This window comes from Pseudorca crassidens, chromosome 4 (assembly GCF_039906515.1).
Source record: "Pseudorca crassidens isolate mPseCra1 chromosome 4, mPseCra1.hap1, whole genome shotgun sequence".
Taxonomy (NCBI): domain Eukaryota; kingdom Metazoa; phylum Chordata; class Mammalia; order Artiodactyla; family Delphinidae; genus Pseudorca; species Pseudorca crassidens.
Window position 1 is genome coordinate 61,016,308 of NC_090299.1, and position 23,427 is coordinate 61,039,734.

General features: G+C 38.3%; 1 protein-coding gene across 3 annotated transcripts in view; it reads right to left on the minus strand.

The window, feature by feature from the left end:
• ARAP2 (ArfGAP with RhoGAP domain, ankyrin repeat and PH domain 2) overlaps nucleotides 1–23,427 on the minus strand; it is a 199,542-nt gene that overhangs the window by 170,481 nt on the left and 5,634 nt on the right. For all 3 annotated transcript variants that reach the window (XM_067735692.1, XM_067735690.1, XM_067735691.1), the window contains one exon: nucleotides 13,711–14,763. In XM_067735692.1, the coding sequence (XP_067591793.1) occupies nucleotides 13,711–14,618 (908 nt within the window). In that variant the 5' untranslated portion in view covers nucleotides 14,619–14,763. The remainder of the gene's footprint in view (nucleotides 1–13,710; nucleotides 14,764–23,427) is intronic.

Here is a 23,427-nt window from a genome sequence, read left to right on the forward strand (position 1 = left end):
ATACAAATTAAAATCGCAATGAAATATAACTACCCGCCCACCTGTATGGCTAAAATTTTTTAAATAACGAAATTCTGTTGAGGCTATGAGACAAAAGAAATGCACTAGTTAACACTGCTAGTGTTAACATAAGTGAGCATAACTACTCAATGATGAGAACCACTTTGCATTACCCACCAAAGTGCAAGATAAGCATATACTATGACAGCAACGCTACTCCTAAGTATATATTCAACAGACATACATGTAGATGAAAAGAAAAACCACCCAAATGTATGTAAACATAAAAAAGTTAAAGAAGCTGTGGGAGAATCACACAAAAGAATAACATTCAACAGACAAAACAACAAACTGACATGCAGCCACATGGATGCATCTCATAAACATCAGGTTGAATAAAAGATATCGGACACAAAACGTTACTTGCTGTATGATTCAATTTATATGAAATTCTAGAATAGGCAAAAGTAATTCAGTGAGATCAGTGGTTCCTCAATGTAGGTGATAGGATAATTTACTGCCAATGTGCAAAGGCAATTTTTGAGGGATGATAGAAATGTTCTATATCTCGATTGTGGTCACATGGGTGTATATATTTGTCAAAACTCATCAACCTGTCTATTTAATATCAGTCTTTTTTCTTACATGTAAGTTAGATATAAATAAAGCTGGTTTACACATGTGTGTACACATACATCATTTACATGTAAAATACTAGATGATGTGGAGAATGTGAACTATAACAGTAGAATGGATATGATATATCCATATGGGGAAATATTATACAGCAGTGAAAATGAACAGTCTACAAACATAGGTACCAACATAGATTAAGTCTCAAAGTTAAGCAAAATGAACTTAACTAAAAGATTTACTATATGGCTGCATTTTTAAAACCATAAGACAGTCAAAACTACAGTATAGAGAAGGGATTCAAGATGGCGGAAGAGTAAGACATGGAGATCACCTTCCTCCCCACAGACACATCAGAAATACATCTACACGTGGAACAACCCCTACAGACCATCTCCTGAATGCCAGCAGAAGACCTAAAACCTCCCAAAAGGCAAGAAACTCCCCCATGTACCTGGGTAGGGCAAAAGAAAAAAGAAAAAACAGAGACAAAAGAATAGGGATGGGACCTGCACCAGTGGGAGGGAGCTGTGAAGGAGGAAAGGTTTCCACACACTAGGAAGACCCTTCGTGGGTGGAGACTGCGAGTGGCGGAGGGGGGAGCTTCAGAGCCATGGAGGAGAGCGCAGCAACAGGGGTGTGGAGGGCAAAGTGGGGAGATTCCCGCACAGAGGATCGGCGTTGACCAGCACTCACCAGCACGAGAGGCTTCTCTGCTCACCCCCCGGGGCGGGTGGGAGCGGGGAGCTGAGGCTTGGGCTTCGGTTGGATGAGGACTGGGGTTGGCTGCATGAACAGAGCCTAAAGAGGGCTAGTGTGCCACAGCTAGCCGGGAGGGAGTCTGGGAAAAGGTCTGAAGCTGCCGAAGAGGCAAGACACTTTTTCTTGCCACGTTGTTTAGGGGTGTGCAAGGAGAGGGGATTAAGAGTGCTGCTTAAAGGAGCTCCAGAGATGGGCGTGAGCCGTGGCTATCAGCGCGGACCCCAGAGATGGGCATGAGACGCTAAGGCTGCTGTTGCAGCCACCAAGAAGCCTGTGTGCAAGCACAGGTCACTCTCCACATCTCCCCTCCTGGGAGCTGTGCAGCCTGCCACTGCCAGGGTCCCGTGATCCAGGGACAACTTCCCCGGGAGAACACATGGTGTGCCTCAGGCTGCTACAACGTCATGCTGGCCTCTGACGCCACAGGCTTGCCCAGCATTCCGTACCCCTGCCTCCCCCCGGCCTGAGTGAGCCAGAGCCCCCGAATAGCTGCTCCTTTAACCCCGTCCTGTCTGAGTGAAGAACAGATGCCCTCAGGTGACCTACATGCAGAGGCGGGGCCAAATCCAAAGCTGAACCCCAGGAACTGTGAGAACAAAGAAGGGAAAGGGAAATCTCTCCCAGCAGCCTCAGAAGCAGCGGAGTAAATCTCCACAATCAACTTGATGTACCCTGCATCTGTGGAATACCTAGATAGACAATGAATCATCCCAAATCAAGGAGGTGGAACTTTGGGAGCAACAATATATATATATATATTTTTTCCCTTTTTATCTTTTTCTGAGTGTGTAGGCTTCTGTATGTGATTTTGTCTGTATAGCTTTGCTTTTATTAGTTGTCCTAGGGTTCTTTCTGTCCGTGTTTTTTCTTTATTTTAGTATAGATTTTAGTGCTTCTTATCATTGGTGGATTTGTTTTTAGGTTTGGGTGCTCTATTCTTTCCTTCTTTCTTTATTACTTTAAAAATTTTTTAATAATTATTTTTTAATTTAATACCGTTATTTTATTTCATTAAATTTCATTTCATTTTATTTTATCTTTTTCTTTCTTTCTTTCTTTTTTCCCCCCTATTGTGCTGAGCCGTGTGGATAACAGGCTGTTGGTGCTTTGGCCAGGCATCAGGGCTATGCCTCTGAGGTGGGAGAGCCAATTTCAGGACACTGGTCCACAAGAGACCTCCCAGCTCCATGTCATATCAAATGGCAAAAATATCCCAGAGAACTCCATCTCAACGCCACGACCCAGCTCCACTCAATGACCAGCAAGGTACAGTGCTGGACACCCTATGCCAAACAACTAGCAAGACAGGAACAAAACCCCACCCATTAGCAGAGAGGCTGCCAAAAATCATAATAAGGTCACAGACACCCCAAAACACACTACCAGATGTGGACCTACCCAACAGAAAGAAAAGATCCAGCCTCATCCACCAGAACACAGGCACTAGTCCCCTCCAGCAGGAAGCCTACACAAACCACTGAACCAGCCTTAGCCACTTGGGGCAGACACCAAAAGCAATGGGAACTACGAACCGGCAGCCTGCGAAAAGGAGACCTCAAATACAGTAAGTTAAGCACAATGAGAAGACACAGAAACACACAGCACATGAAGAAGCAAGGTAAAAACCCACCAGACCTAACAAATGAAGAGGGAATAGGCAGTCTACCTGAAAAAGAATTCGGAATAATGATAGAAAAGATGATCCACAATCTTGGAAATAGAATGGAGAAAATACAAGAAATGTTTAACACCGACCTAGAAGAACTAAAGAGCAAACAAACAATGATGAACAACACAATAAATGAAATTAAAAATTCTCTACAAAGGATCAGTAGCAGATTAACTGAGGCAGAAGAACGGATAAGTGACCTGGAAAATAAAATAGTGGAAATAAGTACTGTAGAGCAGAATAAAGAAAATAGAATGAAAAGAATTGAGGACAGTCTCAGAGACTTCTGGGAAAACATTAAATGCACCAACATTCGAAACATAGAGGTCCCAGAAGAAGAAGAGAAAAAGAAAGGGACTGAGAAAATATTTGAAGAGATTATAGTTGAAAACTTCCCTAATATGGGAAAGGAAATAGTCAAGTCCAGGAAGCACAGAGAGTCCCATACAGGATAAATTCAATGAGAAATACACCAAGACACATATTGATCAAACTATCAAAAATTAAATACAAAGAAAAAATATTAAAAGCAGCAAGGGAAAACCAACAAATAACACATAAGGGAATCCCCATAAGGTTAACAGCTGATCTTTCAGCAAAAACTCTGCAAGACAGAAGGGAGTGGCAGGATATATTTAACGTGATGAAAGGGAAAAATCTACAACCAAGATTACTCTACCCAGCAATGATCTCATTCAGATTTGACGGAGAAATTAAAACCTTTACAGACAAGCAAAGCTAAGACAATTCAGCACCACCAACTAGCTTTACAACAAATGCTAAAGGAACTTCTCTAGGGAGGAAACACAAGAGAAGGAAAAGACCTAAAATAACAAACCCAAAACAATTACGAAAATGGTAATAGGAACATACATATCGATAATTACCTTAAATGTAAATGGATTAAATGCTCCAACCAAAAGACATAGACTGGTTGAAGGGAGACAAAAACAAGACCCATATATATGCTGTCAACAAGAAACCCACTTCAGACCCAGGGACACATACAGACTGAAAGTGAGGGTATGGAAAAAGATATTCCATGAAAATGGAAACAAAGCTGGAGTAGCACTTCTCACATCAGACAAAACAGACTATAAAACAAAGACTTTTACAAGAGACAAAGAAGGACACTATAATGATCAAGGGATCAATCCAAGAAGAAGATATAACAATTATAAATATATTTGCACCCAACGGAGGAGCACCTCAATACATAAGGCAACTGCCAACAGCTATAAAAGAGGAAATCGACAGTAACACAATCATAGTAGGGGACTTTAACACCCCACTTTCACCAACGGACAGATCGTCCAAAATGAAAATAAAAAAGGAAACACAACCTTTAAATGATACATTAAACAAATTGGACTTAATTGCTATTTACAAGACATTCCATCCAAAAACAACAGAATACATATTCTTCTCAAATGCTCATAGAACATTCTCCAGGATAGATCATATCTTGGGTCACAAATCAAGCCTTGGTAAATTTAAGAAAACTGAAATTGTTTCAAGTATCTTTTCCAACCACAAAGTTATGAGACTAGATATCAATTACAGGAAAAAATCTGTATAAAATACAAACACATGGAGGCTAAACAATACACTACTTAATAACCAACAGATCACTGAAGAAATCAAAGAGAAAATCAAAAAATACCTAGAAACAAATGACAATGAAAACACGACGACCCAAAACATAAGGAATGCAGCAAAAGCAGTTCTAAGACGGAAGTTTATAGCAATACAATCCTACCTTAAGAAACAAGAAACATCTCAAATAAACAGCCCAAACTTACAACTAACACAATTAGAGAAAGAAGAACAAAAAAACCCCAAAGTTAGCAGAAGGAAAGTAATCATAAAGATCAAATCAGAAATAAAAGGAAAAGAAATGAAGGAAACAATAGCAAAGATCAATAAAACTAAAAGATGGTTCTTTGAGAAGATAAATAAAACTGATAAACCATTAGCCAGACTCATCAAGAAAAAAGGAAGACTCTAATCAACAGAATTAGAAATGAAAAAGGAGAAGTAACAACTGATACTGCAGAAATACAAAGGATCATGAGAGATTACTACAAGCAACTATATGCCAATAAAGTGGACAAACTTAAAGAAATGGACAAATCTTAGAAACGCAAAACCTTCCGAGACTGAACCAGGAAGAAATAGAAAATATGAACAGACCAATCACAAGCACTGAAATTGAAACTGTGATTAAAAATCTTCCAATAGGGCTTCCCTGGTGGCGCAGTGGTTGAGAGTCCGCCTGCCGAGGCAGGGGACACGGGTTCGTGACCTGGTCTGGGAGGATCCCATGTGCCGCGGAGCGGCTGGGCCTGTGAGCCATGGCCACTGAGCCTGCACGTCCAGAGCCTGTGCTCTGCAATGGGAGAGGCCACAACAGTGAGAGGCCCACATACTGCCAAAAAAAAAAACAAAAAAAACAAAAATCTTCCAATAAACAAAAGCCCAAGACCAGATGGCTTCAGAGGTGAATTCTATCAAACATTTAGAAAAGAGTTAACACCTATCCTTCTCAAATTCTTCCAAAAGATAGCAGAGGGAAGAACACTCCCAAACTCATTCTACGAGGCCACCATCACCCTGATACCAAAACCAGACAAAGATGTCACAAAAAAAGAAAACTACAGGCCAATATCACTGATGAACATAGATGTAAAAATCCTAAACAAAATACTAACAAACAGAATCCAACAGCACATTAAAAGGATCATACACTATGATCAACTGGCATTTATCCCAGGAATGCAAGGATTCTTCAATATACTCAAATCAATCAATGTGATACACCATATTAACAAATTGAAGGAGAAAACCCACATGATCATCTCAATAGATGCAGAAAAAGCTTTCGACAAATTCAACACCCATCTATGATAAAAACCCTCCAGAAAGTAGGCATAGAGGGAACTTACCTCAACATAATAAAGGCCATATATGACAAACGCAGAGCCAACATCGTCCTCAATGGTGAAAAACTGAAACCAATTCCACTAAGATCAGGAAAAAGACAAGGTTGCCCATTCTCACCACTATTATTCAAAACAGTTTTGGAAGTTTTAGCTGCAGCAATCAGAGAAGAAAAAGAAATAAAAGGAATCCAAATTGGCAAAGAAGAAGTAAAGCTGTCTCTGTTTGCAGATGACATGATACTAAACACAGAGAATTCTAAAGATGTTACCAAAAAACTACTAGAGCTAATCAATGAATTTGGTAAAGCAGCAGGATACAAAATTAAGCACAGAAATCTCTTGCATTCCTATAAACTAATGATGAAAAATCTGAAAGTGAAATCAAGAAAACACTCCCATTTGCCACTGCAACAAAAAGAATAAAATATCTAGGAATGAACCTACCTAAGGAGACAAAAGACCTGTATGCAGAAAATTATAAGACACTGATGAAAGTAATTAAAAATGATACAAATAGATGGAGAGATAGACCATGTTCTTAGATTGGAAGAATCAACATTTTGAAAATGACTCTACTACCCAAAGCAATCTACAGATTCAATCCCTATCAAACTACCACTGGCATTTTTCACAGAACTAGAACAAAAAAATTTCACAGTTTGTATGGAAACACAAAAGACCCCGAACAGTCAAAGCAGTCTTGAGAAAGAGAAACGGAGCTGGAGGAATCAAGCTACCTGACCTCAGACTATACTACAAAACTACAGTAATCAAGACACTATGGTACTGGCACAAAAACAGAAATATAGATCAATGGAACAGGATAGAAAGCCCAGAGATAAACCCAAGCAAATATGGTCACCTTATCTTTGATAAAGGAGGCAAGAATATACAATGGAGAAAAGACAGCCTCTTCAATAAGTGGTGCTGGGAAAACTGGACAGTTACATGTAAAAGAATGAAATTAGAACACTTCCTAACACCATACACAAAAATAAACTCAAAATGGATTAAAGACCTAAATGTAAGCCCAGACACTATCAAACTCTTAGGGGAAAACATAGGCAGAACACCCTATGACATAAATCACAGCAAGATCCTTTTTGAACCACCTCCTAGAGAAATGGAAATAAAAACAAAAATAAACAAATGGGACCTAATGAAACTGAAAAGCTTTTGCACAGCAAAGGAAACCATAAACAAGACCAAAAGACAACCCTCAGAATGGGAGAAAATATTTGCAAATGAAGCAACTGACAAAGGATTAATCTCCAGAATTTACAAGCAGCTCATGCAGCTCAATAACAAAAAAACAAACAACCCAATCCAAAAATAGGCAGAAGACCTAAACAGACATTTCTCCAAAGAAGATATACAGATTGCCAAGAAACACATGAAAGCATGCTCAACATCATTAATCATTAGAGAAATGCAAATCAAAACTACAATGAGATATCATCTCACATCGGTCTGAATGGCCATCATCAAAAAATCTACAAACAATAAATGCTGAAGAGGGTGTGGAGAAAAGGGAAACCTCTTGCACTGTCGGTGGGAATGTAAATTGATACGGCCAATATGGAGAACAGTATGGAGGTTCCTTAAAAAACTAAAAATAGAACTGCCATATGACCCAGCAATCCCACTACTGGGCATATACCCTGAGAAAACCATAATTTAAAAGAGTCATGTACCACAATCTTCATTGCAGCTCTATGTACAATAGCCAAGACATGGAAGCAACCTAAGTGTCCATTGACAGATGAATGGATAAAGAAGATGTGGCACATATATACAATGGAATATTACTCAGCCATAAAAAGAAACGAAATTGAGTTATTTGTAGTGAGGTGGATGGATCTAGAGTCTGTCATACAGAGTGAGGTAAGTCAGAAGGAGAAAAACAAATACCGAGATCAGCTCGGTGCTTTGCGAGCACCTAGAGGGATGTGATAGGGAGGGTGGGAGGGAGGGAGATGCAAGAGGGAAGAGATATGGGAACATATGTATATGTATAGCTGATTCACTTTGTTATAAAGCAGAAATTAACACACCATTGTAAAGCAATTATACTCCAATAAAGATGCTAAAAAAAATAATGACAGTATATTGTTTGGGACATACTTAAGATGTAAAACTTTTTTAAAATGAGAGTAATCATCATTATTTAAAGTCAGGATAGAAGTTGTCTTTGGCTGGGGAGGGCACGCAAGTTTACCAAAGGGTTGCAAAATAAGTCACCCTTTATTTGTGCATTATCTCCAGATTCTTGACACTGTTATATGGCTATAATCATTTCCTCAAATTTGTATGTCACTGACACAAATACATATTAATAATCTGAACCGCTGAGTAGAGCAGCACTCAAATTTTCTACATCTTTGGTAACTTGTGCTAATTATATATATTGCTAATTCTTATTAAGCATTTACTATATGTCAGACACAGTTCTCAAAATTTTATAAATACACACACACTCATAATGTATGTGTGTGTGTGTGTGTGTTTGTGTGTGTGTGTAGTCACAAACACCCGAAGAAGTAAGAACTATCATTTATCTGCATTTTTTAAGAAGATTGTCACACAAAGCAGTTAACTTACTTTTCCACAGTCACACAGCTCATAAGTAACTAACCTGGGATTCAAACTCAGGCAGTCTAGCTCCATAAGCCCTTTTCTAAGTCACCATGCTTAATAAAAAAACTCAACATTAACTTACTAAAAAAAAAAAGTAAATTAAAAAAAAGATTTTTGAATTATTTTAAGTACATCCATTAGTGGTATTTTTAAAGCATATTTTGTTGGTTTTACTTTTAGTCTGATAAATATAAAGAAAAAAGTTTGTGATGATTTTTATTGATAGCTCTATTTCAATATCCACCTGCAAGCAATTACCAAATCTATCAACCAAGCTCATTTGATCTACTGTAGATGAAAATTAGGTCAATACAGGAAACAAGCTGTTTTGAAAACTGGTGATTAGCAATTTATATTCTCATTTATCTATGAATAAATTATCACAAGCTATTTTATATTCTAATATCTATTATGCCCAAAGCATTTTGTTAGGGGTTTATATATCTACATCTCATATTTCATCCTCCTAATAGCCCACTGAGGTAGGACCTAGTGTCCTAATCCTACCAATAAGGAAAGGAAGTTCTCCCAGCCCAAGGCGCACAGCTAATAGGAGACAAAACCAACATTCGAGGTCAATTCCGTCTTGAGTGCAAAGCCCACGTTCTTTCCTTTCTCCCTCTTTCTGCCCTATTATTTCCCCATCAGTTATCCTAAAAACTGCGATTGCTTTTAAATTTGAAATACAAAGCATGATTGATTAGCAAAAATTTAAAACCCATTTAGAAAAGCAGTAGCTATTATCATTTTTTGTTATTATGCTTTGGTGATCTTGGTCAAGTTACCCAACAGCCCTGAGCCTATTTTTCCTCATTTATTGAAGGGGAATAAAAAAAGAGTCTGCTGCCTATGAATATTATGAGGATTAATGAGATGATGTTTTTAAAGAGCATAAGGTGTGTGCCCTACACAATGTAAACACTCAGGTAGAATAAGCCAACTGTTATATTTTTTATTAGTGAAAAGAACGTTTGGTCTTCCTGGTACACTGAATATGCACAAAAGTTTCTTAAAGTCCTTAAAAGTATGAGAACTCTTCATTTGTAACAGTGAAAAAAAATAGTCAATGACCTAGTAGGGGAATAAACTGTGTTTTCCATCATTTAATAAAATACTATACAGCAATTATTGCTAAAATACGTGCATGGATGTGAACAAATCTCAAAAATAATATTAAAGGAAACACCAAGTTGCAAAAAAATAACTATGATTATCAAAGTGAATCTTCAACATGCCTACAGATGTTATGTGTTCACATATTTTTTATCACTAAAATTGCCAAGAATAGCAGAGGCATAAAGTTTAATTAACGTTAAAGATCTCTCTTTATGATCTACACTTACCTATTACTTAAGCAAGGCAGCCGTGCTTATCATTACACAGAATGTTTGTTTTAAAAAAAATGCAATTCTTACAATTCATAACAGACAAACTACAGGTCACTGTAGGATTGAATTCAAAAGAAAAACACCACAATCATTAGGCAGCAGTTGAAACTGCCTTGAGGTTACATAATGTCTAACTAAAACACACAAATCTGAATTCGGAAAACACAAGAGTGCATTAATTACAGCACAGACTACGAATATGAAATGTATAATGCACAGATAATTCTCAATCTACAAAGTTACAAAAAATGTCCTTAGGATAAGAATAAATAATTACAGAAGGATTACAGCACAAAAGTCTACATCATTATTGTGAAACTTTTTTCATCACCTAGCAGAAGCTTCAGTTCAAAATATATTTTTTCAAACAAAGAAGGGCTTTTCAAATTATGAATAAAGGGTACAAATGTTAATGTCTTTTCACTTGTAAAAAGGATCACACAGATATCTTTATCCTCTAACAATAAATCAAACAGTTAACTATTAATTTTGATTCATTATTTAGATATTCAAGTCAAAATTTGCAAATATTGAAATAATCAACCCATTTTATAAAAAGTCATTTTAAAGGAAAATGTCTGAATTTTAGAATGCTAAGCATTTTTCTGCTATAACATGAAATGTAAAGTTTTCCTTGAACATGGAAAGGATAGGATGAGTTTCTGTATTTTTCTAATTCAATGTAGCAAACAATTGCTTACCATTTTTCTGTACGTTTTTGGTTCATATGTATTTCAACATTAAAGTCTAAAATAGTTGCACCCATTTTTAATATCTATGTATTAATACATCTAGAGAAAAATATCTAAGATTTTTACTTTTAATAAAAAGTTCACAGGAGGCTGGAGACTTCAGGTTTAGAATTCAAATTTTTGAAAAGCCCTCAAACAGTCACTATAGCACCTCAGTCTTATAACAAGTTATAACAGATACTCCAGTCACAGTGCAGCCTTGCATACCACACTCCTCCCCTTTACCGCTGTTTCCTTATTTTTCCTTCCCCCCAAACATTCAAAGGCATGACACCTAAAAGACAGGGCTTTGACTGTGCCAAGGATAAAACAGTTACATGAAAGATGAATGAAAATCATTAAACTGGGGAGGAAGATAAGACAGGTTATCTCTTCAGTTGCTAAAGATACTTGTTCCTTCCTGCTTTGAGCACTAAGGAGGATCCTCCTGGAAGGATCACAAGACACACCTATGACTCCCAGGGAACGGCAGCTGGTGAGACTTGCTTTCTGCTTGGAGACCTCTGTGGGAGACCTCCAGATGAGCTGATAAGGAAGAAGCTGGCTCTTCAAGCCTAGATCTGACCTGGGCCTCAAAAGATAGGACTTAAAAAAAGAGATCCTGAGGTCCAGTGTCCAGCATAGCCCCACCCAGCCCAGCCTTCCCAAAAGGAGCAGACAGGAGTTCAGGGAAGAAGCCCAAGGCAAGGACAAACATAACCCATTTGACTGGCAAGTTAATTGCATCAGATAAATTGGCAGTGGGTGGTGGGGTGAGGGTACATGTCCAGGGAGATAGAAACAAAGCACCTCGCACATCAGGAATACACATCCAGCATCATGTTCCTGTCAACACTTATATGAAATCTTTAAGGAGTAAAGAAATTATGTCCAAATCACTGACCACAAAGAAATATATTTATATGGTACAGCAAGAAATGTACTAAATATCGTTTAGATGTTATTTGATTAGAGAGGATCTCAGATTATATAAGCCACGGTTTCATTTTATAAAAGTCATAACACTGTAATTAGTTTGCAATTACTGTTTGCAGTTCAGGCAAGGACCACAAAGAAAAACAGTGAAGTCTGAAAATAATTTAATTTACTTTCTCATTTTATAATTTGATCACCAGAAATACCTAGTTACCATCTACTGCCATAATCAAAGAAGAAAAGAGAGGTGACAATGGGTTCTCTGGCAGTGCTATGATGAGGCTCCCGCTAAGCTCTTTACTACTAATTTCAACATTATTTTAATTCTCATTTTCAAAGACTCAGTCACAATGTGAATAACAAGTCTTTCACATGGTGCAAAGCTTACACTTAGAAGTAAATGAACATCAAAAGATTCTCAAAAATTTATGAAAAATAGCACAACTTATTTAAAACTTGAGCCAAATGTTTCTTATCTGAAGTTATCCTTATGGCTCGCAAAAGGATTCTGTTCCTGCAAAGACATAGCAGACCCTTCTCATTTACTTTCTTTTAATTGTTTAAAATTAGCAAAATATGCTAAAGCTATGGTGTCATACAAAAATTGGTGATCTTCTACTTTCCTAAGAAATACTCCATTTCTTATATATGCAATCAACACTTTTAAGAATATTTACTAAATGAGTGGTTAGGAAAGTGTGTTATAGAGTCAGATGTACTGGAATGAAATCCCAGTTCACCACCCATGTGATCCTAGAAAAATTAACCTAAGGCTCAGTTACCTCATAAGAAAATGGAGGAGTAATACCTATTTCAGAGGGCCAATGTGAGAATTAGATAACCCATGGAAAATTATAAGCCAAACCAGCTTCTAGGTGTTTAATAAATGATACTGCCAATTGATTTCCCAGTAAATACTCAATATTGCCATTGGCACCAGGGATGCCATGATAAAGACAAATTAATTAGGGCCTCTGCCCTCAAAAAGTTTACACTCTAATGGGAGGTACTTAACATGGTCTTGTAAATTGCCGTTTTCTCTTGCATGTACTAAATTTCCATATTTTTCTCTTGTAAATACAACCAAGATCCAGCACCAGGGACAGACTGGATACACAGGGAGACAAAGGGGGAATGAGAACCTTGCAGAAATGCCAGCCTAGAGCCTGTTTACAGGAATCTGTAATTGCACTTAGTGCCACAGCGGTAAGGATTGAACTTAAACAACCTCATGACTCCCAACAGAGACAAGTGTTAGCTTTTAGTGAATTAAAAAAAAAAAAAAAATCCCACCACAACCCTGAAGAAAACCACATCTTAGGTGTAACTTTGAGAAATGGTTGAAAGCTCTCCCTGCTATAAGTCAGCTCCTCTTAGACTCCACAGTTACCTCAGGGTACCAATGACCCAACAGGCCGGTAGGCCCCCTCTTCAGCGTTCTTGGTCTCCAGCTGAAGTGGTCTCATATTGTACTGCTACTACTTTTTACATGTCTTCTACACTACACTCAAGCCCCTTTTTTTCTCTCTACCTCCTCCGCATCTAGTGCCGTGACCAGTACCAAGCAAGTGCTCGCTAGATGCGTGGTGAATGATTAATTCGTGCCAATCATGTCAGGTAGTAGAGATACAGTCATTAGGAACATGGCCCCTGCCAAAAAACGCATAACCTAGTGGGGAGATAGAGTCAGCAATTCAAATATAAAGTGCACTCATGGAAGAATATAATACCAGGCATGGAGGAAGGTACAGGAAAGAATGTCCAGGCAGAATTAGGGGAAATGAAGTCCCCCAATTAAATAGGAGAAAGCTGAAGAGTCCCAGGAAGTTTTAAGTTGGAAACCGACTCTGGGCAGTGGTGTACAAGAGAGATGGTATGACAAAAAATTTCAGAAGAAGGAAAAGGTTGGTTGAATGGGTCAAATTTAGAAATGAACACTGAAAATAAAATTGTTAAAAAATAACTAAATTCCCCCAAATTGAATACACACAACTTATTATAAAAATTCTTACCTCCCTGAAATTCCTTTTGCTGACCCTGGAATCTCTGGTACAGGCCGATGTCTTAGCAGAAAAGATCGAGATGGTCTTGAAACCAACTTGCTACGACTTCTCATAGGTGTTAGGACTGGCGATGACGGAACATACAAATCATTTACAACCATTTCTCCTTGAAATTGAAAGAATGGGGATGGTGGTGAGCTTTCTAATAAACCATTAGTTCCACTTCCAGAATTTGCTTCTGATACGGAACAGTCAGGGGAAGAAAGGAATTCAGGGTCTGCACTAGGAAGCTTGCTCACATTTTCTGAGATCAAATCAACATTTTTTGTTTGTTCTTCTTCGGTTGTACAGTCGATAGTCTTTTGTGCAGTCAAAGATTCCACGTCAGTAATTTCACTACCCAATAAAGAATCTTGAAAAGAATCTGAATTCAGGTGTGGTTCTTCTTCCGGAATGGGAAAGTTGTATGTAGGAAGAGTCTGCTTATCATCTGATTTAAAAGACTGGCTATTTTCCACACTAACTTCATTTTGATCAAGACTTTTTGTAACAGTCTCCAACTGCATTGGACTGGGTGTCTGAACACTGTGTGAATCTGAAAGTTCTAGGCAGGTATTCTGAGCAGAAGATGGAGCATGGTGATCCTCTGAAGTCTCATGATTCTTCTTTGTTTTATGGACATTTGCATATATTGAGATATCTTGCATTTTTGACAGGATTATCTGTAACTGTTTAAGTATCCTCCTCCGGTGTCCTGTAGGTGATATTCCAACTTTGAGGAGCACGCTGTCATTTATTTCTGCACAGTCCCTTACATTATTAAAACCAAATTCGCGGAAGCGTAAGAGGTACTGCTCCAAATTAATGCTCATTAGGAAATCTTTGATATCAACATTCACTTCACTGACTGAGGACATAATGGTGGCTTCATTACTAGGCAATATGATAGAAGCAGTACAATGCAATACACACACAAGAGGGTGCACTTCTGTATTGGATTTTCCTCTATCACTTATCTCAAAATGTTATTTTCTGCACAGTGAATGCTTTATGAACTTAAGCCTAGAAAAAAAGAAAAGCAATATATCAGGACATTTTTGGTATTAAAACTAGTTTCACATTATAAACGTTCTCTGAAGAAAAACAATAGAAATGAGGATCATTACTTGTGATCGCTGAGAGTTTGGAATCTTTGTGCATTACTTTGTATGCCCTAGAAAGTCAATTCCTAGGTAGAGTGTGAAGGGACAGGACAGAAATGCTATGGTGGTATCAAATGACGATTTTCAAAAAGGTAAAAAAAATGATTCTCAAATATAAAATGAACATGTATCCAAAAAAATTCATTCACTAATTAATGAGGGAACCAGTAAGGTGGTAGGGCTAGTTCCAAGAGCATTTGTGGAACAGATTTACACAGTCCATCAGAAAAGGCTTTCCCCCCCCCCCTCAGGGGGGGGGAATAAAATGGGTAGGTTAGATAAAAAACTGGTTAGTGCCCTACAGGACAATAAAACCATAACCTTTGGAGATATCTTTCTACTAGACAAAAATCTATAAGCTAACAGGTAACTTCTCAGTCCGGAGCTCTAAACAAATAGTAAATGGAAAGTGGAGCACAAGAATTAGAATTAAATATCCCTGAGGTGAGCCTGTTAAACAATACCCCCAACAAGGCATGGAAGGAACATGCTGTACATTCTTTTGATTTCCAAATTTTAGATAATTTTTCTTAACAGTACCTAACTAGATATGAACAACTCCCCCTTTAGTACACCTTCTTCAAAGACTCTCTCCAAAAGCACAGTTAGAACATACTTCTCAGGTTAATAATTTTCACTTCAAAATTGCAGCAGCATTGTATGTAAATATTGTTATATAGGATAAGACTAGCTGAGCAACTGTACAGTAGATAACAGGAAGTTAGTATGAAAGTAAAAGGAAAAAGTTTGAAGGTCACATTTTCCTTTATATACAGCATATACACATAGGTTCATTTTTCTCATAAACAACATTAATTTTTTAAAAAGTTGATTTATCAGGTGCTGTTTACATGGCTGCATTCAGTTTGTAAAAATGTATGGTATGCAAAAATTTCTGTATATTATGCATCAGGAAAAAGAAAAAAATACAGAATATGCATAACAACCATACACTGAAGTAATAAAATGAGACACAGCCAAACAAGGTATATTTATCTGAGCAAGCACGGATGCAATATTTCTGGAAATCACATCTCAAAGTAGCTGTTCAAAAGACATAACTCAGAGCCTCTATGTGTTACATGCCCATAAGCTCTTGCTTTAACTGTTCAAAAACATCAGCCAACATTGACAAGTAAGTATATGAAAAAAGGGAAAACACATATCGTATTCAGGCAGCACTGCAGAAACAGAGAAATAAAAGTACAAACAAGAGATGAAAGGCAGGAAATGCCTTTGTCAAACAGGTATCCCTCTGTCACACTCAAAATGACAAAATGTCAGGAAAAAAAGTAGAAAGTTAAACCTCAACACCACGTACGAGTCTAATTCTCAGATATATTATTCTTGTTCACAAAGTTATTTTGTTTAAAAAAAACGCATTAGCTAATTTTGTTTGCCCATCACAAAAGGGAAATAGTTATATCCATATCGGCTGAAACTTTGATCTCGGACTCCCCAGCCTCCAGAACTGTGAAAAAAAAAAACGTGAACTGATACACTCCTCCAACCCTCCTCAACACAGTTCAGACCCTCATTACATCTCCTGCCTGAATCACTGCAACCATCCCAACAAACCCCTCAGCCCGGTCTCCACGTACCACTGAACTACTGAAAATCCACATTTGGCCTGTCACTCCACATCTGAACAAGAGAGTCTAAGCTCCTTGGGGTGCCGTACGACAGTCTGGTCTCAGTCTAACAATAAAAACAGCAGCAGCTACTATTGATGTAAACGGCAATGATGCTCCAGATACCGTACCTCATATACATTTCCTGCAAGGTGGGTGTTCCCATGTACCAACTTCAGGCTCAAGTTTAACCTGTGCCACATCACTGACTTTAGCACATTATTGTTAATTATCATTTCCCCCAGGCAGCAAACTGTTAGATGGCCCCATACCTTTTGCGTATGCTGCAACTGCTTGCAAATCCACACATTTTGCAAAATCCTCGGCACTATTTAAAATTCTGAGTAGGCAGGTATTACTTCCTCTCTGAAGGCTTCCTATCAACCCCTTGAAATAGAATGAATCACTCCCTTCTCCATATACATCTCTAACTAGGTTTCTAGAAATTTGCAGAGTGCTTGGGACACGTTTAAGAGATGGGAGACTGGCCGGGAAGGATGGTAGCAGTGGTTCGGAAGCCCATTTTGTGAATTTTTTGGGGGGTGTGTGCACATGTGGGGAGCCTTCGTGTTCTCATACACAAGTCCTTTTTGTCTCTTACACATAAACTTCCTGAGTGGCTGACTCAGGGATGGATATACCAAATGTTCTAAGCAAAACCACCTCTCTCTGCTATCAGTGGACATGCTGAATAGGGCTAATGAACCGGATTCCTTTTCGTGACCCAGAGAAGCTCCCTGCCACAGGCCTTAAAATCCTCTCTGCACTTTTGTGTCAGCTGCATCCTCCAGTCATCTGACTCTTTAACAGTCTGACCACCCAAGGGTCCACTTCAGAGGCTTCAAACCCCCAGGCACTTCACCAGATGCAAATAGATGGGCACGCCTCACCATAAAAGTCTACCAGGTGCAAGCTCCTTAACATGAAATCAAAGCCCTCCATGTTTTGACCTCCACTTGGGCACCGGGCACACATGCCATGCTCTTAAGTTTGTGGCTCTCCAGGTACCGGCCAGTGGATCTGCTGTACAGCAACAACTGATGATAACACGCCCAAGAATCTATATTTATAACACATTCCAAAGATGACTGGGATGCACAACAAAAATTTGGTTCGGTTTTCAATTCCTCATACCTGAGCCTAAGCCCATCACTCTCCTGCCTTAGGATGGATGCCCTTCCAAACAGCCCACGAGTCTGAGTCATACTCAATTCCCACCCTCCTCCACTTTCATAGGCACGTGTGTATGTGTCTGTTTCCTTACCCATAAAATGGAAATGCTCAAAGGTACCTCAGTGCTGGTGAAGATTAAATGAGATAATCCACCTTAAGTGTTAAAATGGTGCTTAGTCCCCGGTGAGTGTTTTGTACATATTCACTTCCCTCATTATAATTATTTTCCTCACTAAGCCATTATCTTCCCACAGTTGAAACCTTTCCCATTCTTTGAAGTCTAACTCAAATGCTATTTCCTTCACAAGGTCTCTAGTGAACAAGAAATACTCTCTTCTCTGTTTTCCTACCACATTTACTTCTTAGCATTTAATCACATTCTATTCATTCCATAGTAACCTATAGAAGTGGGGTAGTGCAGTGCAAAAGCCAGGATTTTGGAGCTGGACAATCTTGGTCAAATCCCAGCATTTAACCTCTCTGTGCCTCAGTTTCCTCATCAGGAAAGTAGGAGTGATAATAGTTCCTATTTCATAAAGCTTTTGTAGAGCATCAAGAACACCAATGGCACACAACAAATGTTAAACAAGCATTTGTCATTATAATTATTTTTATTATCCCATAATAAACTAACAAATCTGCCAAGATGATGACCAGCCCATATAGGCTGCCCAGTAAATGCCAGTCAAATTATTTGTTTATACATAGTATATGATGTATATGCTGTACATGTTTAGAGAACGTACAGTTAGCATTACAGATGTGAATGTACATTTGCCTGTGCTATACTGACCCATTTCCAAGAGAAAGTATAAGTAAAAGGGAAGTAACGTTTAGGAGCACCTGCTATATGCCTGGCTTTCAGTATCACTTAATAACCATAATCTTATTATCTTCTTGAGCTCTACCTTAAAGGTACACCTGCTTCTCACCACCTCTCCTACTCACATCCTAGCCCAAGCCACTATCCTGTCTATCTTAGACCACTGCAACAGCCTCCTGACTGATATCCCAGATTCTGTCCTAGCCCCCTGCCCCCACAAGCAGCATGTTCTCAGTACAGCAGCCAGAATGATTCACTTTATAATGAAAGTCACTCTCTGCAACTTCCCAACTTCATCTTCCCTGGCTTCCCCTGACTGCCCCCTGACCCCCATCACTCAATCACCACTAAGCTGGGTTCAGTCCTATTCCCACTTCATGACCCTACCTCTCACCCTTCCATCTCTTTCAAATCTACTTTCCCAACATATACCCAGGGTTCATGGCTCACTCCATCACTTGAGTAGGTCTCTGCTGAAATGTGTCCTCTTCAGAGAGGCCCTCCCTAATGCCCCTATGCATACAAGCATGCCTTGTGCCTCAGTATTCTTTACCCTTGCTTTCTCTGTCTTCATGGCATTTGTCACTACCTGACATCTGTGGACTTTTACAAGAGGGTAGGGATTTGTCTATTGTTCACTGCTCTAGGCCTTAAGTTTGAACACTGTCAGGCACATAAAAGGTGCTCAATAAATGTTTTCTCAATGACCCCTTCCCACCTTTGAGATGATTTAAGATAACAAGTGGAAAGTACACAAAGTTTTAAAGTTTTGTCTATTTAGGTCACCAGGCTTCTAAGGAGCAGAAACAGGACTCAAATACAGATTTCTCCAATCCATCTAACCACTACAAGAGATCTTCAAATCAAAAATTGGGGAGAGGAGAAGGTTGGCAGTAGGACAACTGGAAGCATTCCAAATCACCTATGGGACTTTTAAAAATTCATCAAAAAGAAAAAAATACCTAAGAATAAACTTACCCAAGAAGGTGAAAGACCTATACTCTGAGAACTATAAAACACTGATGCAGGAAAATGAAGATGATATCAAAAAATCCTGTCCACATGGATTGGAAGAATTAATATTGTTAAAGTGGCCATACTACCCAAAGCAATATACAGATTTAATGCAACCCCTATCAAAATACCCATGTCATCTTTCACAGGACTAGAACAAATAATCCTAAAGTTCACATGGAACCACAAAAGCAAACTCAAATTCCCAAAGCAATCTTCAGAAAAAGGAACAAAGCTGGAGGTATCACACTTTTTGACTTCAGACTATACTACAAAGTTACAGTAACCAAAACAGCATGAGACTGACACAAAAACGGACATAGGCCAATGGAATAGAATAGAGAGCCCAGAAATAAACCAACACACTTATGGCCAATTAATCTATGACAAAGGAGGCAAAAATTTACAATGGAAGAAAGACAGTCTCTTCTTCAATAAGTGGTGCTGGGAAAACTGGACAGTCTCATGTAAATCAATGAAATTACAACATTTTTTCACACCATATACAAAAATAAACTCAAAATAGATTAAAGAATTAATGTAAGACCAGAAACCATGTAACTCTTGAAAAGAACACAGGCAGAATACTCTTTGACATAAATCGTAGCAATATTTTTTTGGATCTGTTTCAAGGCAAATGAAGCAAAAGCAAAAACAAACAAAAGGGACTACATCCAACTTAAGCTTTTGCACATCAAAGGAAACCATCCACAAAACAAAAACACAACCTACTGAATGGGAGAAAATATTTGCAAATGATATGACCAATAAGGTCACAGCTCACATATTCAGTATCAAACTTAACATTAAAAAAACAAACAACTCAGTTAAAAAGTGGGAAGAAGACCTGAATAGACATTTTACCAAAGAAGACATGCAGATGGCCAACAGGAACATGAAAAGATGCTCAACATTGCTAATCATCAGAGAAATGAAAATCAAAACCGCAATGAGCTATCACTTCACACCTATCAGAATGACTATCATCAAAAAGAACCCAAATAATAAATGTTGGTGAGGATGTGGAGAAAAGGGAACTCTCATACACTTTTGGTGGGAATGTAAATTGGTGCAGTCACTGTGGAAAATAGAATGGAGGTTTCTCAAAAAACTAAAACTAGAACTAGCATATGATCCAGCAATTCCACTCCTGGGTATATATCAGAAAAAAACTAAAACACTAATTTGAAAAGATACATGCACCCCAATGTTCACAGCAGCATTATTTATAATAGCCAAGATAAGGAAGCAACCTAAGTGTCCATCAACAGATGATGAACAAAGAAGATGTGATACGTATACACACAGAATACAATGGAATGTTGTTTGACCATAAAAAAGAATGAAATACTGTTATTTGCCACAATGTGGATGGACCTAGAGATATTATGCTTAGTGAAATAAGACAGAGAAAGACAAATACTCTATGTTATCACTTATATTTGGAATCTAAAAAATGAATGTAACAAAACAGAAACAGATTCACAGATATAGAGAACAAACTAGAGGTGAGGAGAGAGAAGTGAGGAGGGCCAAGATAGGGGTTAGAGATTAAGAAATACAAACAAATATATATGTACAAAATAAGCAACAAGGATATATTGAACAGCATAGCCAGTAGATTGTAATAACTTTAAATGGAGTATAAGCTATAAAATATTGAATCACTATATTGTACAACTGAAACTAATATTGTAAATCCATTATACTTCAATAAAAAAAAAAATTTATGGGTTGGGATAGCCCTCCCCCTCGAAATGCCTCAAGTATGAAAAACCGCCACAGTAAACCACTCCCCACCACCCATCCCCCCACCCATTACCAGTATAACTTTGTCATACTCCCTAGTTGAACTAGGAAAGAAAATAACTGAAAACCCTGGGTCACTCCAGTAAACCATAAAGTCATTAAGTATTCAGTGCTGACAACTTTTGGAATCACCTTTGCCTGATTTTAACATCTTATGGGAGGTAAAAAGTAGCATAGTACAACTGAATTTACTCATAAGTTTAATCCATTGTTTTTAAATGGCACACCATTTTAAAATCATAAACATAACCTTACAGTATTTAGAAGCCTGCAAATATGTCAAAATAATGGCTTAACAATCATAGAATCCCAGGACTGAAAGGAACCTTAGAAGATGGGTACCAAATAAAAGAAATTAGGCTGCCACATGAGTAGCAAAACTTTTCAATGTCATCAATACAAGTCTTACACATTCTAAAAACAAGGGAAGTTTATTGTATTCCAGAACGGTGGTCCCCAATTGAGTGGAACTATCTCCTAGGGAGAAATCAAGAAATGTGTAAGAAATTTCTTTTGCTGGTCATAAGGACTGAGTGGCACCAGCAGATAAGAAAGATGACTTAGGACATCCTACAATGATACCCAAGGTAGAAGCCTCAGGTACAATTTTTACTTGTCCAAATCTTTACAGCTAATCAGCTATCCCTAAAGGATACCTAACACTATAGATGATTAAAAGAAGTGTCCCTGACTTCAAGTTACTAACGTGGAGAAATAGCTAATCTCTTAAAAACTTAGGGCGCTGCATATAAATAATACACTGAAGTAGTTAGTTCTGGCTACAGGTCTTACAGAATTCCACCTTTGTTTCTGTACAGAATATAGTCACTGAGAAATAGGGATCGCTGTATTTGCATATCAAGCAAACTCACTGTTTAACACCAAGATGTTAACTCCACATATGCATAAAGACAAATCGTTCCACCTTGTTGCCTACAACCATGCAGAAGAGGAAGTGGTTTTGAGAAAGCACACTTGTTGTTGTATTACTCCATCCTACAGTACAGAGCAGATTACAAAAGGTCAGAGGTCAAGAATCCTATTGTTCTAGTCTGAGTACTTTCACCTCAGAAGCTGTAAACTTGGTCATTTAGTATGCCTCTCCCCTACCATCAGTCACCTACCTTAGCCTGTGGCAACACTACCCCCATTTAACCCCTTACAGGAAACCCAGTTCCCTCAACCTGGCCTTCTCTCTGAACTGTGGTCACCCACAGGCTCTGACCTTCACTGCCCCATGTTCTCTACCTTAAGCATTCTCTTTCCCATTCATCAAAACGCATCCATCGCTTTCATTCTCCCTCAGACTTACATTGTTAATAGTAATAGCCAATATCTGTGGAGTGTTTACAAACCATCTGTATAGGATCTCATTCAATCCTCACAGCTGCCTTGAAAGACCCATGCCCAAAGCCACACAGAAGATAAACAGCAGATAGATTCCAGAATTCTAAGAGTCGGACTCCACAATCTGTGCTGTTAACGGTGATGCCTCCTAAAAGCTATGCAATTGATTTAACAGTAGAGGAGTATCAAGGAGGTCATATTTTCCCTCTCATTGGACTGTCTAGTTATGCATAAGGACTTAGAGTCACTAGGGAAATGCTGCTGAAATATACCATGCCTTGCAAACTCAAGTTGTATATACCTTTGCAGCTGTGAGTATATGTGTCCATGTAAGTGGGTAAATATGGAAGCCTACAAGTCACTTACAGTTAATTCTTTGCAATATTCAGGCCATAGTACACAAAGCACAAAGAGTGAGAGTCAGGCTGCCTGCAATTCCAACCCTGTCTTTCCCAGTTGTTTACTGTGTCCCTGGAGTTATTTAACTTCCCTGAAGCTCAGTTTCCTTGTCTATAAAATGAAGACGACATGTCTGATAGGATTTCTGTTAGAATTAAAGTAAAATATATAACGTATATAGAACAGTACCTGACATGAATTGTAAGTGTGCAAAAAATGTTGGCTGATTATTAATTCATCCACTGTATACAATATTGCACTTGGTCATACATGGTGTGACTGGCATTCTTCTGCCGGCCTAATAAAACTGCATTCCTTTCAATTAGCA